Genomic DNA, 22,206 nt, shown 5'->3' on the forward strand with positions numbered 1-22,206 from the left:
CAGAGGAGCTTTTGCTACTGCGGCTTTATTTGACTTCACACACACTCGCTGCTTTGACTCGTGAGCTGGGATACATCTGCACGTTCGAAGTGTTTATCTGCAGTTACAGTTGATATATTAGGTTAACATCAAGATGTCGGACAAATGTAGCTCCTAGTGCATGTTTTTTCAAGAAACCTCTACGGTAAGTAGATATATAGTTTCGTTATACCGCATGTTTCCTGGTATAGCAGTTTACTTCGAGCCTCTTTACCTCTTTTCTGTGGGACACTGCGCTGCCTGTGTGAGGGGAACCTGCACTTCCCCCCACACAGAAAGGTTACTCTGTTGAGGTTAAAACAAAAATGTACTCTGAACCCGCTGTGCTGATCCAATTGTATTAAATTCATGGACTCACAGCCGAGTCAGCCGGACAGGGGGACACTATGGTCAACCGGAGCATCAGTGTGTGATGTCAACAGAGACACAAAAAGCTGCATGGATAATGGACTCCAGGGTCTACTGGAATTAAAGTTTGATAGCATAGAAATAGTTTTTAATTTTTAATTAATTGCCTCTAGCTGTGGAAATGAAATGAAACCACAATGGGTGTTTCCTGTGTTTGCATCTGTTTCCTTGTGAACCTAGTTAAAGCCAAGGTGTGTGGGGGAGGTTTAAAGACTAATCTCACAATTTAACACACCATTCACTTCGATGTAAGACCTGTTTTGATTCACACATTCAGCTGCACATACAGTATCATTTTAAAACATAACAATACAATAGAAAACAGAAGCCAAAGTTGAAATATATATATATATATGATCAATTCAGAATCCAACAGGGCTATTATATAATTTATTTGACCACAGGAAGCCAGAGAACCTCTTTAAGAGCTGGACTGATGTAGTCTGCTTTATTGGTCTCTGTGAAGACAAACGGCAGCATTCTGAGTCAGCTGCGGCTGTCTCCTCCCATTAAGGAAACACTACAGTAGCCAAACCTACTAAAGATACAAATAAGTTATTTTGAATCAGACTGAGATGAAAATACACTCTTCAATTCTTGCATTTGAGTGGACGTTGTTTTGATTTTGTTATTGTTTTATTCATGTTAGGGTTAGGGTAAGACAAACTTCTAACTACAAAAACATTTTGTATCTCTTGATGGATTTTAGTACTGACTTTACTGTTTTGTTCAATAGCCTAAGTGCTGTATGTTTGGTTGCAGGTGTAAAGTATGTGACTCAGTGGCATCCATTCTGTGTTGGCCTCTCGCCAAGTTAGTCAGCAGAAAGAGGAGCTTTGCAGTTATCAGCTGGTGCTTCAAAAAGTCCTAACAATGTCTTTAGCCAAGGATATTCTGGATTTGATGCATGCCGTCCTGGAGTATTTTGGCGTGCCTCCAGACATGGTGAGTGCACAAACGCTACTGTTACAACTATGGTCTTAGTATTTGTGTTTTTGGTGTCAGGTGTCACATTTATTGTTCCTTTGTTCTCTTAAAGCTACCAAGGGAGTCTTGGATCCTTGGAAGGATGGCACATTTTAACCAAGTCTGTTTTGTGTGTGTGTGTCTTCTTTCTTGCAGCTGGTTCCAGTGTGGGACAGTGACCTGTGCGGTCAGTATCGCAGCATCGTGCGGATGATTGGGACAAACCTCCCTCTGACCCCTGCACCACGCATCCACTTTCAGGTACTGAACCACTCGTGTTTCTGAACATACGGAAGATTATCTAAAATTATACATAACCTCATTAAATAAGATAAGATTTTATTCATCCCGAAGGAAATTGTTGTGCCAGGAAAACTTTTGTAGCTTGTGAATTTATCGAGGGAAAACAAGGCCTTGATTATTGACATACATCAGTGTTTCTCAAATGGGGGGGGGGGGCGCAGAGGCCTGACAGGGAGGGTGCAAGAGACCAGGAGGAAAAGTTTTTATGACAAAAAAAAGAAATCGTAATTTGAAAAATTATTGATTCAAAAATAATATGCTACAGTACAAGTAGAGCAGTGTTAGAAAAAGGTGCACTGGGGAGTGATTTGTAAAATATCCATAAAGAAAAATAAATTGTTTCCAGTTCTGTTTCATATGGGTGTTGAGAGATGTATCCATAGATCTCTTCATGTTGCTCTCAAAATGCACCAGATTGATGCTTTTAACTTCAATATTTTTTTTAAATCTTCCCGGGGGAACTTGCCCCCAGACCCCCCTAGAGGATGTTAGGTCCACACACCACCTATGAAAATAGTACTTTACCCCTGCTTACACCTATGTGCCGTGAGCTGATTATCGAGCCTTCATTGTAACTGTCGCGGGTGTACTATGTATATGCGTGTGGAGTGTTGCAGTAGAAAATTAAACTGTAGCGCCCAGTACATTAATGGGAAACCCTAAATGTTTGAGCACCCTCTATGAAACGTCAAGCTACCCCACAGCACCCCCAAAAGAAAATCTCTGGTACTGCCACTGAGCCTGCAACCCCGTTTTGAAGAAATGTGCAGTGCATACTATGAAGCCACTAATGCTGTGATAAGACACACTTTTTGGCCAAATATCAGCATTTTCTTTCTTTTCATTTTTTTGCACAGATTGCAAAGTATTATAACTTATTGTTCTAACAAAGGAATTGCACAATTGTATAATCAGGGTGTCCGCGGGGTCTTAAAAAGTATTAAAAGTTGATAAATCAATTTAGTGAAAATTAAGGCTATTAAAAAGTATTAAACGGCATTTTCCAAGGTATTAAGAAGGTCCACAGCAACGACAACATGAAACATTGAAACACCCTTTAATTTACTGAAACGACATGTCGGGAAACCCCCCAAGGCGGCCTCATGCATAGCGCGCGCCGTAAAATGCTGCTTATTATTTTAAGTTTCGTTGCCTTGCTCCGCTCTGTGGGGGGGGGAACTAAGCGACTACGGTAACGGGTCCCACGGTGGGTAGACCGGCATACGCAACGCTCTGGGGGTCCAACGGCTCCGTGTGTAAGCCCTATATGATCATTTTCTGATAACGATGAAATAGCCCGCCTCCCTCTCCCCGCGTCTCCTGCTGCTGCTGGGATGTCAGAAGAGGGGGAGGAAAAGAGGCAGGCACCGTTTATTAAATATTATTATACAGAGAACAGAGTCGTTATCAATTTGTTTGAAAGCTCAATAAATAACAAAGAAGACCTCTGACCGGCACTTTTCTAATTTTGTACGGAAGATTTAAACTTTAACGGACATGTTGACCGGCGGAACATTTTTTTTACGGAAACTGCCGCACGGTCCCCTCGTTCCTTGGAAGAGGCGGTGAGGTGGGTGTTTTTCATCTGCTGTGGACTACCGGAGAGATATACAGCAGGAGAACACGCCGTCCACCGCGGAGAATAAACAGAAGGGCAACCATGCTCCGGGGTCTTCTTCACTGCTTTTGGTGTATTTCGGGAGGCAGCAGCGCCACTTAAAGGCCTCGTTTCCAGCATTTCCAGCGGTCTAGTGTGAACGGACACGTTAATGAATCGAATGCGTGTGAACGGAAGCCTTTTTTGCGCTTGCGTATGCGTCCTCGTGGGGCCGGGGTCTAAGCCAAACTATATCCGGTCACAGAGATCTGCTATTTTAAAGTAAAGTCAACACATATCGACCCTAAATATAGTCTATATTAAGAACGAAAAAAATCATAACATATATATCCTTTTTTGTAAACATATGACAAATGTGTGAGGGTGATGACGTCAGAGCATCGTCCTATGTGCCAGGGCTTAGCCCCGGACAGCCCCAGCCCAATTTAACCCCTGGGTATTTGAGAGGGTGCTCCTATATGGCATTACCCCGCTGAAGCTCACCAAAGTTTAACATATTTCATAGTTCAAAGTTTTTGTCAATTGTTTTGTTTATTGGTCAAATACTGGTTTCTAGTGGTTTCTGAGGAGTTTTACTGGAATGAAAGAACACAGAGTCTACAGAAGCAAAAAAGCAGCATACTGCATTAAACCTGACCTTCACAGAGAGGTTGAAGTTCATGTGGAAAGGAGGCTTCAGTAGTCTGTCTGCACTCTGTTTAGTTTTGCTATCTTACTATCAATATAGTAAATGTGAGGTAAAGTGTGTAGCCAATGTAACCGGTTAGAACTCAAAGTTGGAATGAGGTCTTAAAATGTATGGAAAGGGTCTTAAAAAAGGTCTTAAAAGGTATTACATTTGACTTCAGGATTCCTGCATATACCCTGATAATGTATTTATCTTTTTGAGCACACAGACTTATGGAGCATTGTTTTATTATCACTGTTCTAGCAAAGTGACTTTTTTATTTTTTTGAAAGGAATGCTCACCTTCATATTGATGTATTTTAATAAATGTTAACTTGGCCCATTATGTGACTATTTGTGTTTGGAGAAAAGTTGGGCCCCCCCAAGGGGGGGCCTGACACAAAAAGTTTGAGAACCACTGACATACATAGACAGGTGTCATAGAGACTGCTTGAATTCATCTACAGTATGTTGTGCAAGAATAGAAATTGAAGTTCTTGAAATTATAACGTATAAGTTAATAAAAAGGCAATTTTCTGCGGTCTACAAATTCTGTGTTGAAACAGTTAATTATTTGTGTCTCAAGTTATGCCATGTTGGATCCTTGAATATATACAAAAGTGGCCTGGAAAGTTGAAAGTCCTTGAAAAGTCATGAATTAGAATATAAATTACACTGTGACCTTGACTGGAGAAAAAATATCACAGCAAACACTTGAGTTTGGTCAAAAAGTGAACACGATGTCCATATTTGGTCCCCAGGTCCCTCTGCTCTCCTATAAGCCGCACGGTTATGTGGACATGACTGTGGAGACAAAGTCCATCCCCTCGTTCGCTGACGTCCTCTGGGTGTTTGAGGATGAGGGGGAGAGTTTTGCCAAGACCAGGTACGGACACAAATAGACACAGGACTAACTCAGACAAGGTCATGTTTCCCAGTGCTGAAAACCATATATAGAGAATAATTCAAAAGTTCGGTGGTTTATTGCATTATTACACCAAACAAAGGTGTAACACTCAGCTAGTGAGATCAACTGCGCTGTTTTATCGTACTCAAAATAATTTGGTCACTACTTTCAGGTGGCAACATTTTCCTTAAAGGGCATCTTGAAAACTGTTTACCTCTATTGTTGCCATAGAAATGTATCGATGTTTTGAGTGGAAGTATGTTAAATATTACACTGATGCATTATCTCCATAGGAACCATTTACTTCCGAAGAAGCAAAGTACTGTAAATCGGGAAGCGTTGAGGTACCCGCCCCAGAGTAAAGCCCAGAGAGGAGGGGGTCCTGTGAGGCAGACCATCCAACCAGACGCCCTGCAGAAGATCACAGCGCTGGAGAGTCAGCTGCTCAAACTCCAAGCTCAGATAGCCATGATCGTTACTGCCGCTCCAGCCTCAGGTACGCACTCTTTGTACCTCTACTTTTCAAAAAACACACAAACACATGGGGCATGATGTTGTGGTAATAGTACTAAGATCGTTTACTTAAGTAAAAGTAATAATAGGAGATTCTAGTGGACTCCTATCTCCGGGTGCTAGTGAAGCCTCGCAGATGGCTCAGCACATGGGGGAGAGCTGCCGGTCTAACGTATGAATAAACATGGATCACAATGCTAGTTTTGACACAGGAGAGGTTGAAAATATATATTCGAATGCATATGATTATAATTATGAGCCTGCTATGCGTCCAGGAGACCAGTAGCAGCCAAGGATTAGAACAAATAACAGCCATCGGAGAGAAATTGAGCTTTGGTGTGAGGAGAACCAGTGGAGAACAGGGCAGCTGTCTTGGTGAGTGACCGGCGTTAGCATGTTAGCTAACGTCAGTCACATCACAACATTGTAAAGTTAGCAATCATATATCGGGCTATAACTAAAATAGCATCGATAATATAGTAACGTTACTGGCAGGACTGTTGATACTGATCCATAACAGAAACTAATGCGCAAGTATCAGCCGTATCTCGCGTTACCTAATGCAACTCCACACTACGGTGCTGTGTACCGGAGGGGAGACGCGAGATACGGCTGATACTTGACGATCTGGCGGAGAAAGGTTGTGGAGCCTCCGTTGATATGCCGTTGTAAATGGCTTGATGGCAAGCAGGTGTGTAGTCGGGGAGGGTGCACAGCTGATTGCAGCAGGTGAGTGGAGGTTGAGCCGGGAGCCAGGAGTGACAGCCAACACAAACAACACAGACAGGGGGAAACAAACAAACACAAAGGAGACGGCTGGAGCAGTACAGCCACCACAGCGTTACCTAATGCAACTCCACACTACGTCTTACGGTGTAAGTCTTGCCGTGTACCGGAGGGGAGAGAGAGAGAGAACAGCGAAGGGGGGGGGGGGGAGAGAGATGTAATATGGTTTCCTGATAAAGCTGTGGAGAGTATGTGCTGCAGGGAGGTGGAAGCACCTGGCCCAACGCACCCAGGAACGAACGCTAGCTCCGGTCCTTTTCCCATGAGGGAAACTGTGGACTCGATGTCCTGACAGGCTGGAGTTTGTGCAACCTGCACAAACACAAGCTCACCATGATTAAAAAATGGTGAAATGCAATGTAAAATTACCAAAAAAATACCAGCTCAGTAAATCACAACCGCTCAAACCAACTACAAACTACTACCGCGGATTGGGCAGAGAAGGAGTCCGAGAAAGTTGCTCCCCCATGTGACGTAATATGACGCGTTTGACGTATGACGTTAAAAAAAAGCAGTTTTTAGGCGCAGAGCTCCTTTCCCTCTGAAATCCTGCCCTTATGTCTTGTAAAACATATCAAATCCTGCATTAACTTTTTTAATTGTAATTTTCAGGCAAGGCTAAGCATAAATGTAGTAAAAAAAAACCTGCATGTTGCTCTTTAAAGTATCAAATATAAATACTCATTATGCAGAATGGCTCTTGAAGTTTTTTTTGTATATATATACATATACACAGTATCATAAACACATCATGTTATTATTTTTTTTAAGTAACTGCAAATATAAAAAATAATTGGTTAAAAAAGGAGTAGAAGTATAAAGTGGCAAAAAACGTTAATAATAAAGAAGAGTGAAAGTACTTAAATTGTACTCAAGCACTTGAGTAAATGTACGTGGTTACATTCCACTACTGTTGGCATGTTATACGCGTGAATAACATACTTGTGTTATTTCAATGTGTTTAAAAGGTCTGTCTGAGACCCAGAGTACCCCGGGCAGTCCTCTGATGTCTCCGCCCCCCCTCACCTCCACGCCTCGCTGCTCTGCTCCTCCTCCCCCTCCTCCTCCACCACCACCTCCCCCTCCCTCGTGCCCTGGCTCCACTGCTGAGTCCTCGTCTGTCGTAGAGCTGATCCGCCGGCGGAGGGACAACGACAAAAACCTTGACAAGGGTCCACTCAAACCCCAGGACTCAGACGTTAAAGGGACGCCGTCCATGCTGGATGTCCTCAAGGACTTAACTCAAGTCAAACTGCGCTCGGTCAACAGGTGAGCAACCGAAGCCTTAAAAACTGTTAAATCTACCACTAAAGGTATATGCTGTAAAAAACATGTTTTGAATTGGAGTACAACATGCACATTTTTCTTTTTTCTTTTTTATATTTTTATTCTATTTTATAATTTAGTTAGACATACTTTTAACTTCTTAAGTTTATATAATTATGTTTTTTTTCATTTAAAAAAAATATTTTTATAGCACATTCTTACTTCTGATGTTTATATTAACATTTGTATTCAATTAAATATAAACAAATATGTATATTTTATTTTATTATTTAAAATGGAGCAACTGCAATTACATTTTTCTGATTGTTGATTGATTCTGAATATGGGTATCCCATATTATAACAATATCCTACAATATGATGGTTTATGTCCCAATGTGTCAGAATGTTCTCAGAAAGTACCCTTCGTTTATTGTCTTATTTAGATTTTTTTTTTCTGTGTCTCTAAAACGTTCCTCCTCTGTCCTTCTTAGATCCCCGGGGGGCACTCCGGTGAGAAGGCGGCGCAGTAAGGGAGGCCCCGCTCTGCTCAGCGACCCAGCGGCTCTTATCGCTGAAGCGCTGAAGAGAAAGTTTGCTCAGCATCGCCATAACGACTCCTCCGACAAAGAGAACTCACTGGAACTCTCGCCGTTCGGAAGCCCAGAAATACCCAAGGTTAGATTCCCATAGACGCACTCCTCACACTCCCACACACACCTCTGTCCGCAGCTGTAATAATCCATTGCCTCTGTTTCAGATTCCAGTCCATATCAGACGCAGCCAGGGCCGCCTCCACCTCTGATCCTGCTGATCGGACCCCAGAACGTCTGACACCCCCTCCTCTGATTTTTGCTCCCACAGATGTGCCTCTCAAACAGATTGCAGCTACTGACTTATTTTCGTTTTTATTTTCTGTTTGTCTAATATATTGTTCTTGTAGGAGACTTTATCTCACAATGAACTTGTTTCTGTTACGTTTGTCTTTGTTGGGAAGCTTGAATGTATATTTGTGTTACAGCGATCGCTGTGAAGGAATTTGGTACAGTTTTGCAAAAGTACAGTGTAATGTTATGTTTTCAGTGTTGTTCATACAGTATTTGTATGGTGTATTTTTAAACAAAATAATTTGTCTGGGCAGGAATGCACCGCTGCTTTTAATGTCTCTAAAGTCCCATTGTAAGGCCTTTTTATATTTCCTGATTTAAAAAAGAGAAATTTAATAACGGAGCATTGATATTCACCAGCTCTATTCTATGCAACTGCTGTTTCATTTTTATAATAAAGTTTTTAAGTGCACTGATACATTTTGGTTCTTCTTTTCATGTTTTCAAATATTTCGGTTTGTATGTTTAAATCCAGTTTTAGTTGAAATGTATAACTTTTTTAACAGTTTGCTTTAAATCAAACTGCAACAAAGATCAGTCATTCTCGTGCACGTGATGTCATTTTACATTGTTATTATTGTTACATTATTAACGGGTACTTCAGCTTTTTAACTACTGTGTTAATAATAACACTGTTTGTCTTAGTTACGTTTGTTTTATTTTGAAGTTATTTATATATATGTACCATTTCTTATTGGTATAGAGCAGGATATTGTTTTCCATGTTTCTAGTGTAGCATCGGAAACATTTTATTAAATCACGTGCCCTTTTTCTTTAATGTAGCATTTACTTTAATTATACTATTCATACTTCAGCTCTTTTGTTTAGAGCTGTAATTATAGCACTTGCCAGTAGGGGGCAGAGTAAGCTATTTGTGGCACCTTACTGCAAGTGAGTCTGTAGAAGAAGACCAGTGAGCACATTGGGTTGCTGTCTGATAAATGTAAATATAAACTGTAGAGATTAAGCTATATTATTGTGATACTTCTGATCAGAGCAGTTCAAAACCTCTCTCTCTCTCTCTCTCTCTCTCTCTCTCTCTCTCTCTATCTATAGATAGATATAGATATCTATAGATATATATATAGTTTAGTGTATCAATTATTGTTTTTTATTAACATCTTACCTTCTCATTTAAGGTTTTTTCGTTCACTCGACCCCACAGTGGGCATACTGATTAATAAACGAAGTTATAGCCTGCCCTAAATTAAGAAAGTCATGTATGTTATCGTGTAAACCTGTTTTTTTTAAATTGGATCATTTATCTCATAACAATTGTTTTTTCTGCTCTCAATTTACACTGACTCCGGATCTGTCGCTGTTCACTGATGATGACAAGGTGAGGATTGAATAACTTTGAATCTACATTGTTTATTTAGGCTAGTACATCATGGTATCACAAAAAAACAAAGCACCAACAGTTATGTCTTTTTATGTTAGTACATCTTCATTATTTTTCAGTTTATCTATTTATTTGACACAATGTGTAGTAGCTAAACTTTTCACACACATCTATGTTGTGGTTTGTTCTCACAACAGGGGACTGTTTCCAGCAGCATACATACTGAAATAATTTAACACATTTAAGGCAAGGCAAGTTTATTTATATAGCACTTTTCTGTACGCGACAATTCAAAGTGCTTTACAAAACAAATTAAAATACTTTTTAGGAATAAATACAGTAAAAACACATTATATAATGGCATTTCACAACAGGCATTACAAAGCAAAGATAATAAAAATAAACACCACAGGTATACAATACATGTTTAAAAGGCATACTGTAGTTCGAATATGATCATCTCAATTAAAAGCAGCAGCAAAGAGATATGTTTTTAGTCTCGATTTAAAAATAGTAAGCGTTTCTGCGGACGTGCATGATTTGGGTAGTTTATTCCAGAGTGTTGGGGCATAACAGCTAAATACTGCCTCCATGTTTTGTTTTTACTCTCGGAACCGATAGCAGACCCGTCCCAGAAGACCTGAGGCACCTTGATGGCTCGTAATTATGCAGGAGTTCAACAATATACTTTGGTCCTAAACCATGTAATGATTTAAAAACTAGCACTAGTACTTTAAAATCAATTCTTTGGCCGACTGGAAGCCAATGTAGAGATTTCAGAACCGGACTGATGTGATCCACTCTTTTAGTGTTAGTGAGGACACGTGCAGCAGCGTTCTGAATCAGCTGCAGTTTTCTGATGGATTTTTTTGTCAGCCCTGTGAATACACTATTGCAGTAGTCGAGTCTACTGAAAATAAAAGCATGGACAAGCTTTTCTAAGTCCTGTTGTGACATTAGTTTTTTAATCCTCGATATGTTCTTCAGGTGATAATAAGCAGACCTTATGACTGTTGTAATGTGGCGGTTGAAATTCAGGTCTGAGTCCATCACTACACCCAGATTTCTGGCTTTATTAGTGGTTTTGTAGTCTGCTGACTGAAGTTCTGCGATTACTTTTAATCGGTCCTTCTTTGCTCCAAAAATAATGATCTCAGTTTTTGGTTTGTTCAGTTCTGAAAGTTCTGAGTCATCGGGTCAGTGATATGCTCAATGCACTTGCTCAGTGTTCTAATCGGAGGATAGTCTCCTGGTGTGATTTTAAAATAAATCTGGGTGTCGTCTGCATAGATGTGATAGCTTACATCGCTCTTTTTAATAATTTAAGCCAGAGGTAGCATATAAATATTAAACATTTTTAAATTTAAAATAACTTAAAGGTTTTGGATAAAAAACTTCAATAGAAAAATCAACTGTCAGAAGTGCAGAGATGGCTAAAGTAGACACATCCTTTACTCAAGTAGAAGTACAGATACTCCTGTTTAAAACTACTCTGGTAAAAGTACTGACTAAACTTCTTTACTCAAGTAAAAGTAAAGAATTATGGGTTTCGAAATGTACCCATAACTATTCAAAGTCAACTTTATTGTCAATCTCTCTGTTTGTTTGTACAGACAGAGAGATCAAAATACCGTTTCCCACAATCCCGAATACAAAAATAAATATATATACAAATATGTATATACCTATACACACAATCAAAAGACACATTTATATGTACACATTAAGACCTAAATAAAAGCACAACAATCAATATAAAAAATAAATTATAACTCTTGAATTATCAACATTTTCCATGTGTTTCCTGTTTGAATGGTGATATGCACAGTTGTACACGTGAAGGCCTAACAAGCACTACTTGCAGCAGGTCACCTTTGAAAAAGAGATCAATGATCTCAATGGGATTCACCTGCATAAATAAAGGTTTGAAATGAAACAAGTAACATGCAGAGGCAGGGGCTGCCATACAAAGGCCACCTGCTCATTGAAGCTGCCATTCAAACACTGTTGGCCACGCCATGGGAGGCACCTTGGGGTACTTGTACTACTAGTACTCGTCTACATTCTGTCCAACCTGGCACTCGAACCAGCAGCGTCCAGATTGGAAAGGTCACACAGTACTACAGAGAGAGAGGAAAAAAATGTGGTTATTTGTTATTTCTTTGGTAATATCAGATATTAATGAGAATATATCTAAAGACACACATTGCTTGAACAAATGTGGCAGAGGCCTCTATCAGAAACATGGGTGGTTACATAGAGAATAAAAATAGGCAGTACAAACTCATACAAGGTCAAAAGTTTGGTTACTATATTTCAAAAAATACTATATGTGTCTGAATGATCAGCTTCTTAACAGCATCTGTACCAAACTATGCATCGCTGCCCACCTGTAGGGGCCTTCTCCAGTAGCATGCTGCTGCACCGCATCCTGGCCATGCAAGAAAAAGAGAAACAAAACTTAACATGCGCTCCATAGAAAAGTTCAAATTAAAGCACTTGTATTTAAATAGATTTTGAGCCTACACTTTCGAATGTTTCATCACCGTAGACGATCAAACGAGGAAATCCATCCGCATTGTCCACACACCGGACGGGAAGCTGCAGAATCATCAAAAAAGGATTTTGATGATGAAATGTGTCATATACTTCTAGCTTTAACAATGTAAACACAAATTCTATTTCGTATATGGCTTCGCCCTCTAAGGCTATCGCTATTGGGTAATCCCCCTGCACACCCGCGCAGCACTGAAACACTTGTAGTCCACGCCCACCCGCAAGGTGGGCCCCACCCTCGGGCTCCCTTCCGGTATAAATAGGAAGGAGGCCCGACAATCACCTCCCTCTTTTCTTCAGCACACCGTTACTGAAGCACAAGAGACACTTCAATTGCAGAGTAAACATGAGTAACAACTGTGTGAGAGATTATCCCTCATGTGGCTCTGGGTTCATAATGAGTTATTACCAGCAGAGATAAAAGCAGTATGCGAATCCTGCCTGGGGTCAGAGCACGCATACGCGGCTTTAAACCAGTAGGTAGCATGCACACACTGCGCCCGTCTCCCCTCGGGCGACAGGAAGCGGAGAGCGGACGCTCTTGCTGCTGCGGCCGAGGAGGACGATTGGCCCGTCCAGGCTTACAAGCCCGCGGACGGGGGCCGAGTGCCGGGCAGGAGTCAGACAACTCCTGCCCCGCCTCCCTCCATGGTTCACCGTTCGGTTCTCCCCTCCCTCCTCTCCCCCGAATTGGGAAGACAGAGTCGGAGCAGGGTGCCAGCTTGGCGGCCGATCATGCTTTCCCCCATGGGGAACTGCCGGAGATCATAAGCAAGGCGGCCGCCTGCAGAGATCTCCCCGTTCCCCTAGCTCATAAGAGGTGTGCTCCGGACGACATAACCAGAGTTTTTTCGCGGGTGCAGACGGTCAGGAGTGACCCGATCTGGCCACGCTTCCCGGCCATCAGGAGGTTCCAGGAGGGGGCGTCGGCGAACCCGGGGACCCTGAAGGCTCCGGTGGCCACATTTGTTCCCCTCACCAAGGTGGAGGGGTTCGCAGATGCTGGTTTCCCAGCCACCCCTTCTCTGGAGCCGAGCCTGACGGCGTTTTTTGGGTTAAGACAGGCCAACATAATCGCCGGACGGCGCCCTTCGTTGAGCTCACCCAGAGACCAGTATGTCGCCCGCCAGGCCGACCGGGTGCACCAGTGTGCCTTTCAGGCGTGGAATGTGTTCACAAGGACGACTGGTTCACTTCCACCTGAAGGATGCATACTTCCACGCACCCATCATCCCGAAACACAGAAAATTCCTGCGTTTTCTCATTTCAGGGAATATCAGACGAGACAATCGTCTGCCGTTCGGATATTTCCTGGCTCCTCGCATTTTTGTGTAGAGAAGGCTGGAGCCGCTACACCGAGGAGGGATGAGACTGTGGTTTTCTCTGGACGACCTGCTATTTGCTGGCTCGCTCCAGAGAGGAAGTCGCTTTACAGACGGTACATCTCGTATCGCATCTGTCAAAGCCTGGGTTTCATAATAAATTGGAAGAAGAGCTGTCCTCTTCCCTCTCAGACAATCGTTTATCTGGGAGTGGAGTTAAACTCAGCCAGCATGAGAGCGCGGCTCTCGCGGCAGCGAGTGGAGGAACTGACAGCTCTCCTCCAGCGTGTAACAAACCACACAGCCATCTCCGTGGCGCAGCTGCTCGGCGTTGGCGTCAGCTGGTCACGTGATGACCCTCCTGAGTCTCTGCCAACAGGGGGACACTCCAGAGGTGGTTCATTCGGTGCAGAAGCCTGCTGTTTATAAACTGCAGAGCTCGCAACATTCCTCTATCCCAGATATGCCTCCTACACACGGTCATAATAACCCACGAGCACCGTTATAACGCCTCGTGTGGACAGCATGCACACACCTCTCATCCCCTGAGCGTGTACGCGCCTCATCATGAGAGACGGAGTGAAATGCAGCGTGTGGAAACTCCCTCACAGCCCTTTTGCCTCACGGGCAGCCAGGCGGCTGCTGTTCTGGGCGCGCACACACACACGTTGCTCTCATCAGAGCAATGTATATTCCCGGCGAATTGAACACAGGGGCTCGCAGAGCGCAGCAGCCGTGTTATGCGAGGAGTACGGAGACTCAGACCTGTGTCACGCTCACTGGCGCCTCAGTGGGATTTGGCTTTGGTGTTACGCGCACTAAGCAAAGCCCCATTTGAACCTTTAGACCAGGTTCCCCTTAAACTGTTGTCAGCCAAAGTAGTATTACTATTGGCTCTATCAGCGAAAAGGGTGAGTGATTTGTCTGCTCTCTCTGTGGCTCCGTCATGCCTCGGGATCCAAGGAGATGGCAGTTCAGCTGTTTTACGCCCTAACCCGGCTTTTATGCCAAAGGTCATCACAAGCTCTTTAGAGTCGAGTGATCACCTTGGATGGCTTCTTTCCCTCCTCCTCACAGGTCGGAGGAAGAAGCCGCGTCTCATCTCCTCTGTCCTGTGCACGCGCTGTCCTGCTAGTGGCGCGCACGGCTGCCTTGCGCCATTCTCAGCGCCTGTTTGTGCATTATAGAGAGAGCTCGATCGGGCAGCCTCTGTCTGCACAACGGCTGTCACACTGGCTGTGTGAGGCTGTGTCAAAGGCATATGTCTCCTCTGGGGTGGATCCCCCGGAGACCATCAGAGGAATGTCCTCCTCCACGGCTTTGCACGGAGGAATGTCAGTGGAAGACATTTGCACTGCTAAATCTTGGTCTTCCCCCTGGTCATTTATTCAATTGTATTTGAGGGATGTTTTCTTTTTTTCCTCTGACACATTTTGTACGGAGTGTCTTCTTCAGAGTGAGTGACGTCAGGGATCCAGCTGTGAGCCTCTCTCCTGCCTCTCGGCACGCGGAGAGCGGCCCTTTTTCCCTCTTATGAGAGGGATGTTTCCTTTTTTTCCTCTGACACATTTTCTACGGAGTGTCTTGTCAGAGTGAGTGACGTCAGGGATCCAGCCGTGCGCTCTCCTGTCTGACACGCAGAGTGCTGCTGTTCCCCCTCTTTTTGTCACTGGGCAAAGTATGACCTGCGTCTCTACTTTTTCACAGCGGCAGGTATGTATTGTTACCAGCCTTCGTCCCCTCATGGAAAATATTCATGTTATGCTATATTCCAGGGACGGCGATGCGCCATTACGCATGGCGCAATAGGCATGGCGCAATAGGCATCTGAGCAGGTGTGTCTGTGCTTCTAGTACCGGGCGGACCCAGTGGGGTGCAGACTACATCATGCTTCACCCTTAACCCAATAGCGATAGCCTTAGAGGGCGATGCCATATACGAAATAGAACTGAAGTTACCTACTGTAACTCCAGCTTCTATGAGTATTGGCGAAGCCCTCTACGTGCTGGGCCCCACTGGCTCCACGAATAGCTGAAGAAAAGTTATTTTGTATGGGAGCAGATTGTCGGGCCTCCTTCCTATTTATACCGGAAGGGAGCCTGAGGGTGGGGCCCACCTTGCGGGTGGGCGTGGACTACAAGTGTTTCAGTGCTGTGCGGGTGCGCAGGGGGATTACCCAATAGCGATAGCCTTAGAGGGCTACGCCAATACTCATAGAAGCTGGAGTTACAGTAGGTAACTTCAGTTGCTTTAACTAATTATCAACTCATGTACACGCTATCAATGCTAAAACTTTGTAAACTCCAAAACGTATACCACATTCTGGTCTTCGTCCAACCCGGCACTCAAACCAGCAGCGTCCTCATTCTCACAACGGTCAGATTGGAAAGGTCGCACAGAGCTACAGAGAGAGAGGGAAATATTGTGGTTTTTTGTTATTTCTTTGGTAATATCAGATATTAATGAGAATATAACTAAAGACACACATTGATTGAATAAAATACAAGTAGATCACATTAAGTTGTAGCAGATGCCTCTATCACAGGGGTGTCCAAATTACGGCCCGGGGGCCAAATGCGGCCGGTGGACCATTTTGAATCGGCCCTCACTCAGCAAATAAAAAAAGTATAATGACTTAAGTATAATAAAATTCTGCTTGTCTTATATTGTACTTCTTAAATATATATTTTCAAATATATTACACAGTATTCATGTATTAATAGGCCCAATTTTCAAATAAATGCAGTAAATAAAGTTCAAAACATGTTCTAATAAATCAAAGTTGATAAGAAAAAAGCCCAATAACAAATTTATATAACAAGCTTGAAATATACCCTTCATATGTCCTCTTCTTATAAGCAATCTGAGGCTCCTGTTCTAAGGGAAAACATGTATAACAGAACTTATGAGGTAATACACCTCACCTTTAGTGAGTGGCCCAGCCCTTCTTATATTTTTCTGTATGTGGCCCTCGGTGAAAAAAGTTTGGACACCCCTGCTCTATCAGAAACATGGGTAGGTACCTTTACAGTCTATGGTAGGTACATACAAAATAAACAAAGGCAGTAAAAATACATACAAGGTCAAAAGTTTGATTATAACCAGTTACAGAATTTTGTAACATTTGATTTACTATATTTAAAAAAACCAATATGGAAATGTGTTATATCTAAATGATCAGTTCTTAACAGCATCTGTACCAAACTATGCATCGCTGCTCACCTGTAGGGGCCTTCTTCAGATGCACGCTGCTGCACCGTATCCTGGCCATGCAAGAAAAAGACAAACAAAACCTATAACATGCGCTCCGTAGAAAAGTTAAAATTAAGGCACTTGTATTTAAATAGATTTTGAGCCTACACTTTAAACTAAATGGTGAAAAAACATACTTGTTGATAATAGTGGAATGTTTTATCACCGTAGACGACCAAACGAGGAAATCCATCCGCATTGTCCACACACCGGATGGGAAGCTGCAGAATCATCAAAAAAGGATTTTGATGATGAAATGTGTCATATACTTCTAGCTTTAACAATGTAAACGCAAATTGCTTTATTAAATTATTAACTCATGTACACGCTATCAATGCTAAAACTTTGTAAACTCCAAAACTTGTACTACTAGCACTCGTATACATTCTGTTCTTCCTCCAACCGGGCACTCGAACCAGCAGCGTCCTCATTCTCATAGCGGTCAGGTTGGAAAGGTCGCACAGAGCTACAGAGAGAGAGGGAAATAATCTAGTTATTTGTAATATCAGATATTAACCCTCTATGGCGTGACTTTTTATTTTGGGAGGAAAAAAATGTTTCACCATATGTTTTAGGAGCTTAGGGGTCCCTGATATTATATCAATTACAAAATGTGTGTCTGTGTGTGTGTGTCTGTATGTGTGTGTGTTTCTGTGTGTGTGTGTCTGTGTGTGTGTCTGTGTGTGGGTGTGTGTCTCTGTGTGTGTGTGTGTGTGTGTGTGTGTCTGTGTGTCTGTTTGTGTGTGTGTGTGTGTGTATGTCTGTGTGTATGTCTGTGTGTGTGAGTGTGTGTGTGTGTGTCTGTGTGTGTGTCTCTCTCTGTGTGTGTGTGTGTGTGTGTGTGTGTGTGTGTGTGTGTGTGTGTGTGTGTGTGTGTGTGTGTGTGTGTGTGTGTGTGTGTGTGTGTGTGTGTGTGTGTGTGTGTGTGTGTCTGTGTCTGTGTCTGTGTATCTGTCTGTGTATCTGTCTGTGTCTGTATCTGTCTGTGTATATATGTGTATGTCTTTGTGTGTGTGTGTGTGTGTGTGTGTGGGTGGGTGGGTGTGTGTGTGTGTGTGTGTGTGTGTGTGTGTGTGTGTGTGTGTGTGTGTGTGTGTGTGTGTGTGTGTGTGTGTGTGTGTGTGTGTGTGTGTGTGTGTGTGTGTGTGTGTGTGTGTGTGTGTGTGTGTGTGTGTGTGTGTGTGTGTGTGTGTGTGTGTGATTTAGGTAATTTATAAACAGCCTGTTTTTCCTGGCCAAGGTCAGGGTCCTTGAACACAACACGAGCCTAACTTGTCATCACGTGGTATATGTCTCGTCTGACAGAGGAGCATGGCAGGGGAGCACCAGAACGTCACTTCGGCACTTCCAAAAATTGCAGTAGGCTACACATAAGGAGCCGTACACATGCCGCAGTTTCTGCGTGGCTGTGTCTTTAGTTGTAAACCCAGTGGCGATCTGTTCATCTGTCATACTGATCATACAGTCAATAACTTTGTTGTTATTAGCATCTGGTTAGCTAGCTATGATAACGAATATAAGAACCTTTCTCTCCAACCAGTGAGGTAAAGGCACATCTTTATATGATCATTATAGTTCTAAAAAACAAGAGAATAAAGTAAACAGGTATAAAATACTATATGACAGTAAATAAAAGTTGTTATTAATAAATAAGAATACAGTTTGAAAGGGGAGTGATTTGTAAAATATCCATAAAGAAAAATACATCTGCTTCCAGTTCTGTTTCATATGGATGTTGAGAGATGTATCCATAAATCTCCTAATGTTGCTCTCAAAGTGCACCATATTGATGCTTTTAACTTCAACATTTAAAAATAAATCTTCCCGGGGAGGTGAGGACCCCCCTAGAGGAGGTTAGGTCCCCCCCCCCCCCCACTATTAAATCACGTCAACATGGATAGGAAACGAAATACATTTGCACATATCTTGTGTCCAATATACTTTCTGTTTTGGTGGTCATGCCACAACCGTGCACGTGAATGCATGCACGAGTCATGGTAAAATATCTGGATTAAGAGTTTGCTTTTTCTTTGCACGGCATGAAAGAAAGGCCAAATGAATGGGCTGTGATTTTAGTATTTTTAAGCAGAGGTCAATAATTTGTACGGCCCTCGGAGGATGTTTAAAAAATTGAAATGGCCTTTGAGAGGAAAAAGGTTCCCCACCCCGGCTTTAGTCTATGGTAGGTACATACAAATAAACAAAGGCAGTAAAAAGACATACAAGGTCAAAAGTTTGATTATAACCAGTTACAGCATTTTGTTACATTTGATTTACTATATTTAAAAAAACCAATATAGAAATGTGTTATATCTAAATGATCAGTTCTTAACAACATCTGTACCAAACTATGCATCGCTGCTCACCTGTTGTGGCCTTCTTCAGAAGTATGCTGCGGCACCGCAGGAAATCTTTCCGCATTGATAACACACTGGATGGGAAGCTGCCGAATCATCACAAAAGTATTTTGATGATGAAATGTAGCATATTTCCCATATTTCCAAACTAAGCTTTAACAATGTAAACACCAATTGCTTTAACTAATTATCAACTCGTGCACATGCTAGCAATGCTAAAGCTTTAGCAGGAATACGGTACAGAATGAAACAATACACCAAGTGAATCCCCATCCAAATACAAACAGTAACTACTCAAACTGAACAACTTCCACATACTTTACCAACTACTTTGCAAAGGTATGATTATTTAATCCTATACAATTTTTTAACTTACGCGATGCGACGCCATTTTAGCTCCTTTAGCTCGTTTTTTTTCAAGCATTTGGAAGTCCCGAAGGCGTGGTTTGTTACGTCACGTGAGAGTTGCGAGATTGTATCCGATGTTGTATAAATTATTGTGCAACAGTGATGAAACTTCCAAAATGTTATTTATTATGAAAAAGATGAATATTTAGATGTATCCAACAAACATGACACATAAGCCATGCATAATTTTAAAACAACCCTCATTGGACAAGAGAACCTCTCTCCCTCTATTAGAAATACCAAAATTACGTTATGTTGACTGCACTTTTACGCAGTACTTCTCCTATCATAAACAAAATGTGTTAATTTGAATTTCTCCTCCTAAAGTTTTCCAACAGTTGGTTCCAACTGTGATTTAGACCTTTCGGGGGTCTAATTGATCCCAAACATTTGTAACATTACCATGTAATATAGCATACTATACATTTATTTGTCCATACAATCCTTTTTGCCTAAAACATAGCATACCTTTTTCTTGATATCCTTGAACAAAACGACGATTAGACAATCCGTTCATTCGTGTTTCGAGGTTAGGTGCCTTGCTCTACCAGCTCACTCCATATTTTTTTGGTCCGATCAGGACGTGAACCTGCCACCCTTCGGTTCCAAGACCAAGACCCTACAGACTGAGCCACTGCTCTTTTGCTTGTACGTGCAACTACAAGCAAAAGCTTTGTATCTAAACTATTAATCACTACTTCTGCAAATACGGTCGTACTTCTCCATTGCAATTCCAAGATGAGCAAATTCATCAGTTTCAGTTCTCTGTGAACATCCCTATCGCGATCATGACATCCAACTCTCTGCATCTAAACACGTTTGCCTTTATGGAAATCTCTTATTGACATAATTAGATGTTGTGTCCTCTGTTGAAGTCACACTTCCTGTCCAGCCAGTTCGTATGTAAGGTACAATGTTTGGATAAGACACACCCTGTTGTGTTTACACGGAGGATACACACACACACACACACACACACACACACACACACACACACACACACACACACACACACACACACACACACACACACACCTTTATTGAAATCTCTTATGGACATAATTAGATGTTGTGTTCTCTGTTAAAGTCACACTTCCTGTCCAGCCAGTTCGTATGTAAGGTACAATTTTTGGATAAGACACACCCTGTTGTGTTCGTGTTCACACACACACACACACACACACACACACACACACACACACACATGCAGATAGGAGAGGTGGCAGAGCAGAGAGGCTGCCAGGGGTCCAGCGCCAAGGGAGCAGTTTTGAGGTTAGGTGCCTTCCTCTACCAGCTCACTCCATATTTTTTTGGTCCGATCAGGACGTGAACCTGCCACCCTTCGGTTCCAAGACCAAGACCCTACAGACTGAGCCACTGCTCTTTTGCTTGTACGTGCAACTACAAGCAAAAGCTTTGTATCTAAACTATTAAAAGTGAATGTTACTAAACACTCGTAATAATTGAGCAAAAAGCATCGAAAGCCGCATTCACACCGCAGTACTTTTCCCACTTTAGTTCCGATATAGTTCCGAAATGTCGCGTTCACACCAAAAAGAGCCGGAACTAAAATTAGTTCAACAGAACCTTTTTTACCCCCTTTTCCATCCCTGCTAGAGAGCAGGTACTTTCGTGGGAGAAAAAGGTTCCTATGTCTGATTTGCTGGGGGGAATGCAATCCACGCCCCGTCAAACTCCCAAAAAGTTTTGTGAAGCCACCATTTTATTATCCTTGCATTAGCATTATTAGCATTAGCTCAGCGCAGAAACGCAGAGAGACTAACTTATGGCAACACAAAAGAAAACATAGGAGCAGTGGAGATGAGGAGGTGTCGGCGTTCTGGCTATTTTCTCGGAAGGCTTCAGTAGAAGCTGCTGAGTCCATGCAGCTTCTACTGAAGGGGACTTCCGGCCGGGGACTTCGGGTGGCAGTATACGCTGTGAAGTTGTTTGCGGCCTGCCAGTAAACCCAAAGCAAAAGAAGAAGAAGTGACGTCAGCGGCTTCATTTGCCTAATCCAGTGGTTCTCAAATGGGGGTACGCGGACCCCTAGGGGTACGTTGGAGTACTGCAGGGGGTACGTGAGATTTATGTTATGTTAATGAAAAAAAAAAAAGATAAATATACCAATTTTAGGAAAAGTAACAAAGTTTGAGCAGTGTGGGTTTTATATGAATAGACTAGAGTTACACATGTTTCAAAACACGAAGGGTAATAACTGCAGTTGCCTCCCTGTCAGAATGACAAAGATCCTCAGTGAAGTACAAGCCCATGTTTCTCACTAAATTGTAAGTACAACTTATTAAAAAGATCAGTTCAATGCAACTAAAGTCATCTTAGTGTTATTGCATGATGTTAAAATTGGTTGGCCATGTATGTAGCATTTAAGTGTTTTGGATAAAAGTGTCAGCTAAATGCAATGTAATGTAATGTTTCTCAGTTACAATGTTGTTGCTTTAATAAATCAGACACTGATGGTGCAGCACATACTGTACATCTTTATATAAGCTTTTTTCCCTAACAAATATTTTTGTGTGCTGATCAGGGGGTACTTGGCTGAATCTTTTTTTCAAAGGGGGCACATTATTGAAACAAGTTTGAGAATCACTTG

The 22,206-nt window shown here is 42.3% G+C and overlaps 1 protein-coding gene and 1 long non-coding RNA gene across 3 annotated transcripts; one reads left to right on the top strand and one right to left on the bottom strand.

Moving 5' to 3' along the window:
* Nucleotides 1-38: 38 nt before the first annotated feature.
* mtfr2 (mitochondrial fission regulator 2) lies at nt 39-8,776 on the top strand. Its single transcript, XM_079642428.1, has 8 exons — nt 39-184; nt 1,210-1,392; nt 1,570-1,674; nt 4,762-4,886; nt 5,201-5,403; nt 7,175-7,475; nt 7,966-8,149; nt 8,232-8,776. Exons 2-8 carry the CDS (start codon nt 1,321-1,323, stop codon nt 8,274-8,276), a joined length of 1,035 nt encoding a protein of 344 aa, XP_079498554.1. The 5' UTR covers nt 39-184; nt 1,210-1,320; the 3' UTR covers nt 8,277-8,776.
* A 933-nt stretch (nt 8,777-9,709) lies between these two features.
* Nucleotides 9,710-20,481, bottom strand: LOC307017219. 2 transcript variants are annotated; one of them, XR_013802076.1, is made up of 8 exons: nt 20,064-20,481; nt 19,197-19,273; nt 17,215-17,296; nt 16,801-17,051; nt 15,895-15,979; nt 12,227-12,301; nt 12,091-12,131; nt 9,710-11,820 (listed from the first exon to the last, which is right to left on the bottom strand). It is a non-coding gene; the product is annotated as an uncharacterized lncRNA (long non-coding RNA). The 2 variants fall into 2 exon arrangements; XR_013802077.1 differs by having other exon boundaries at nt 17,201-17,296.
* Between the last annotated feature and the right edge of the window lie 1,725 nt (nt 20,482-22,206).

Source organism: Notothenia rossii, assembly GCF_949606895.1.
Source record: "Notothenia rossii genome assembly, chromosome: 8".
Classification (NCBI taxonomy): domain Eukaryota; kingdom Metazoa; phylum Chordata; class Actinopteri; order Perciformes; family Nototheniidae; genus Notothenia; species Notothenia rossii.

Coding starts and splice junctions, on each gene's coding strand:
- mtfr2 (XM_079642428.1), top strand. CDS start 1,321: ATGTCTTTAGCCAAGGATATTCTGGATTTGATGCATGCCGTCCTGGAG. Junction 7,476..7,965: donor AAACTGCGCTCGGTCAACAG/GTGAGCAACCGA, acceptor TGTCCTTCTTAG/ATCCCCGGGGGGCACTCCGG. Junction 8,150..8,231: donor GAAGCCCAGAAATACCCAAG/GTTAGATTCCCA, acceptor CCTCTGTTTCAG/ATTCCAGTCCATATCAGACG.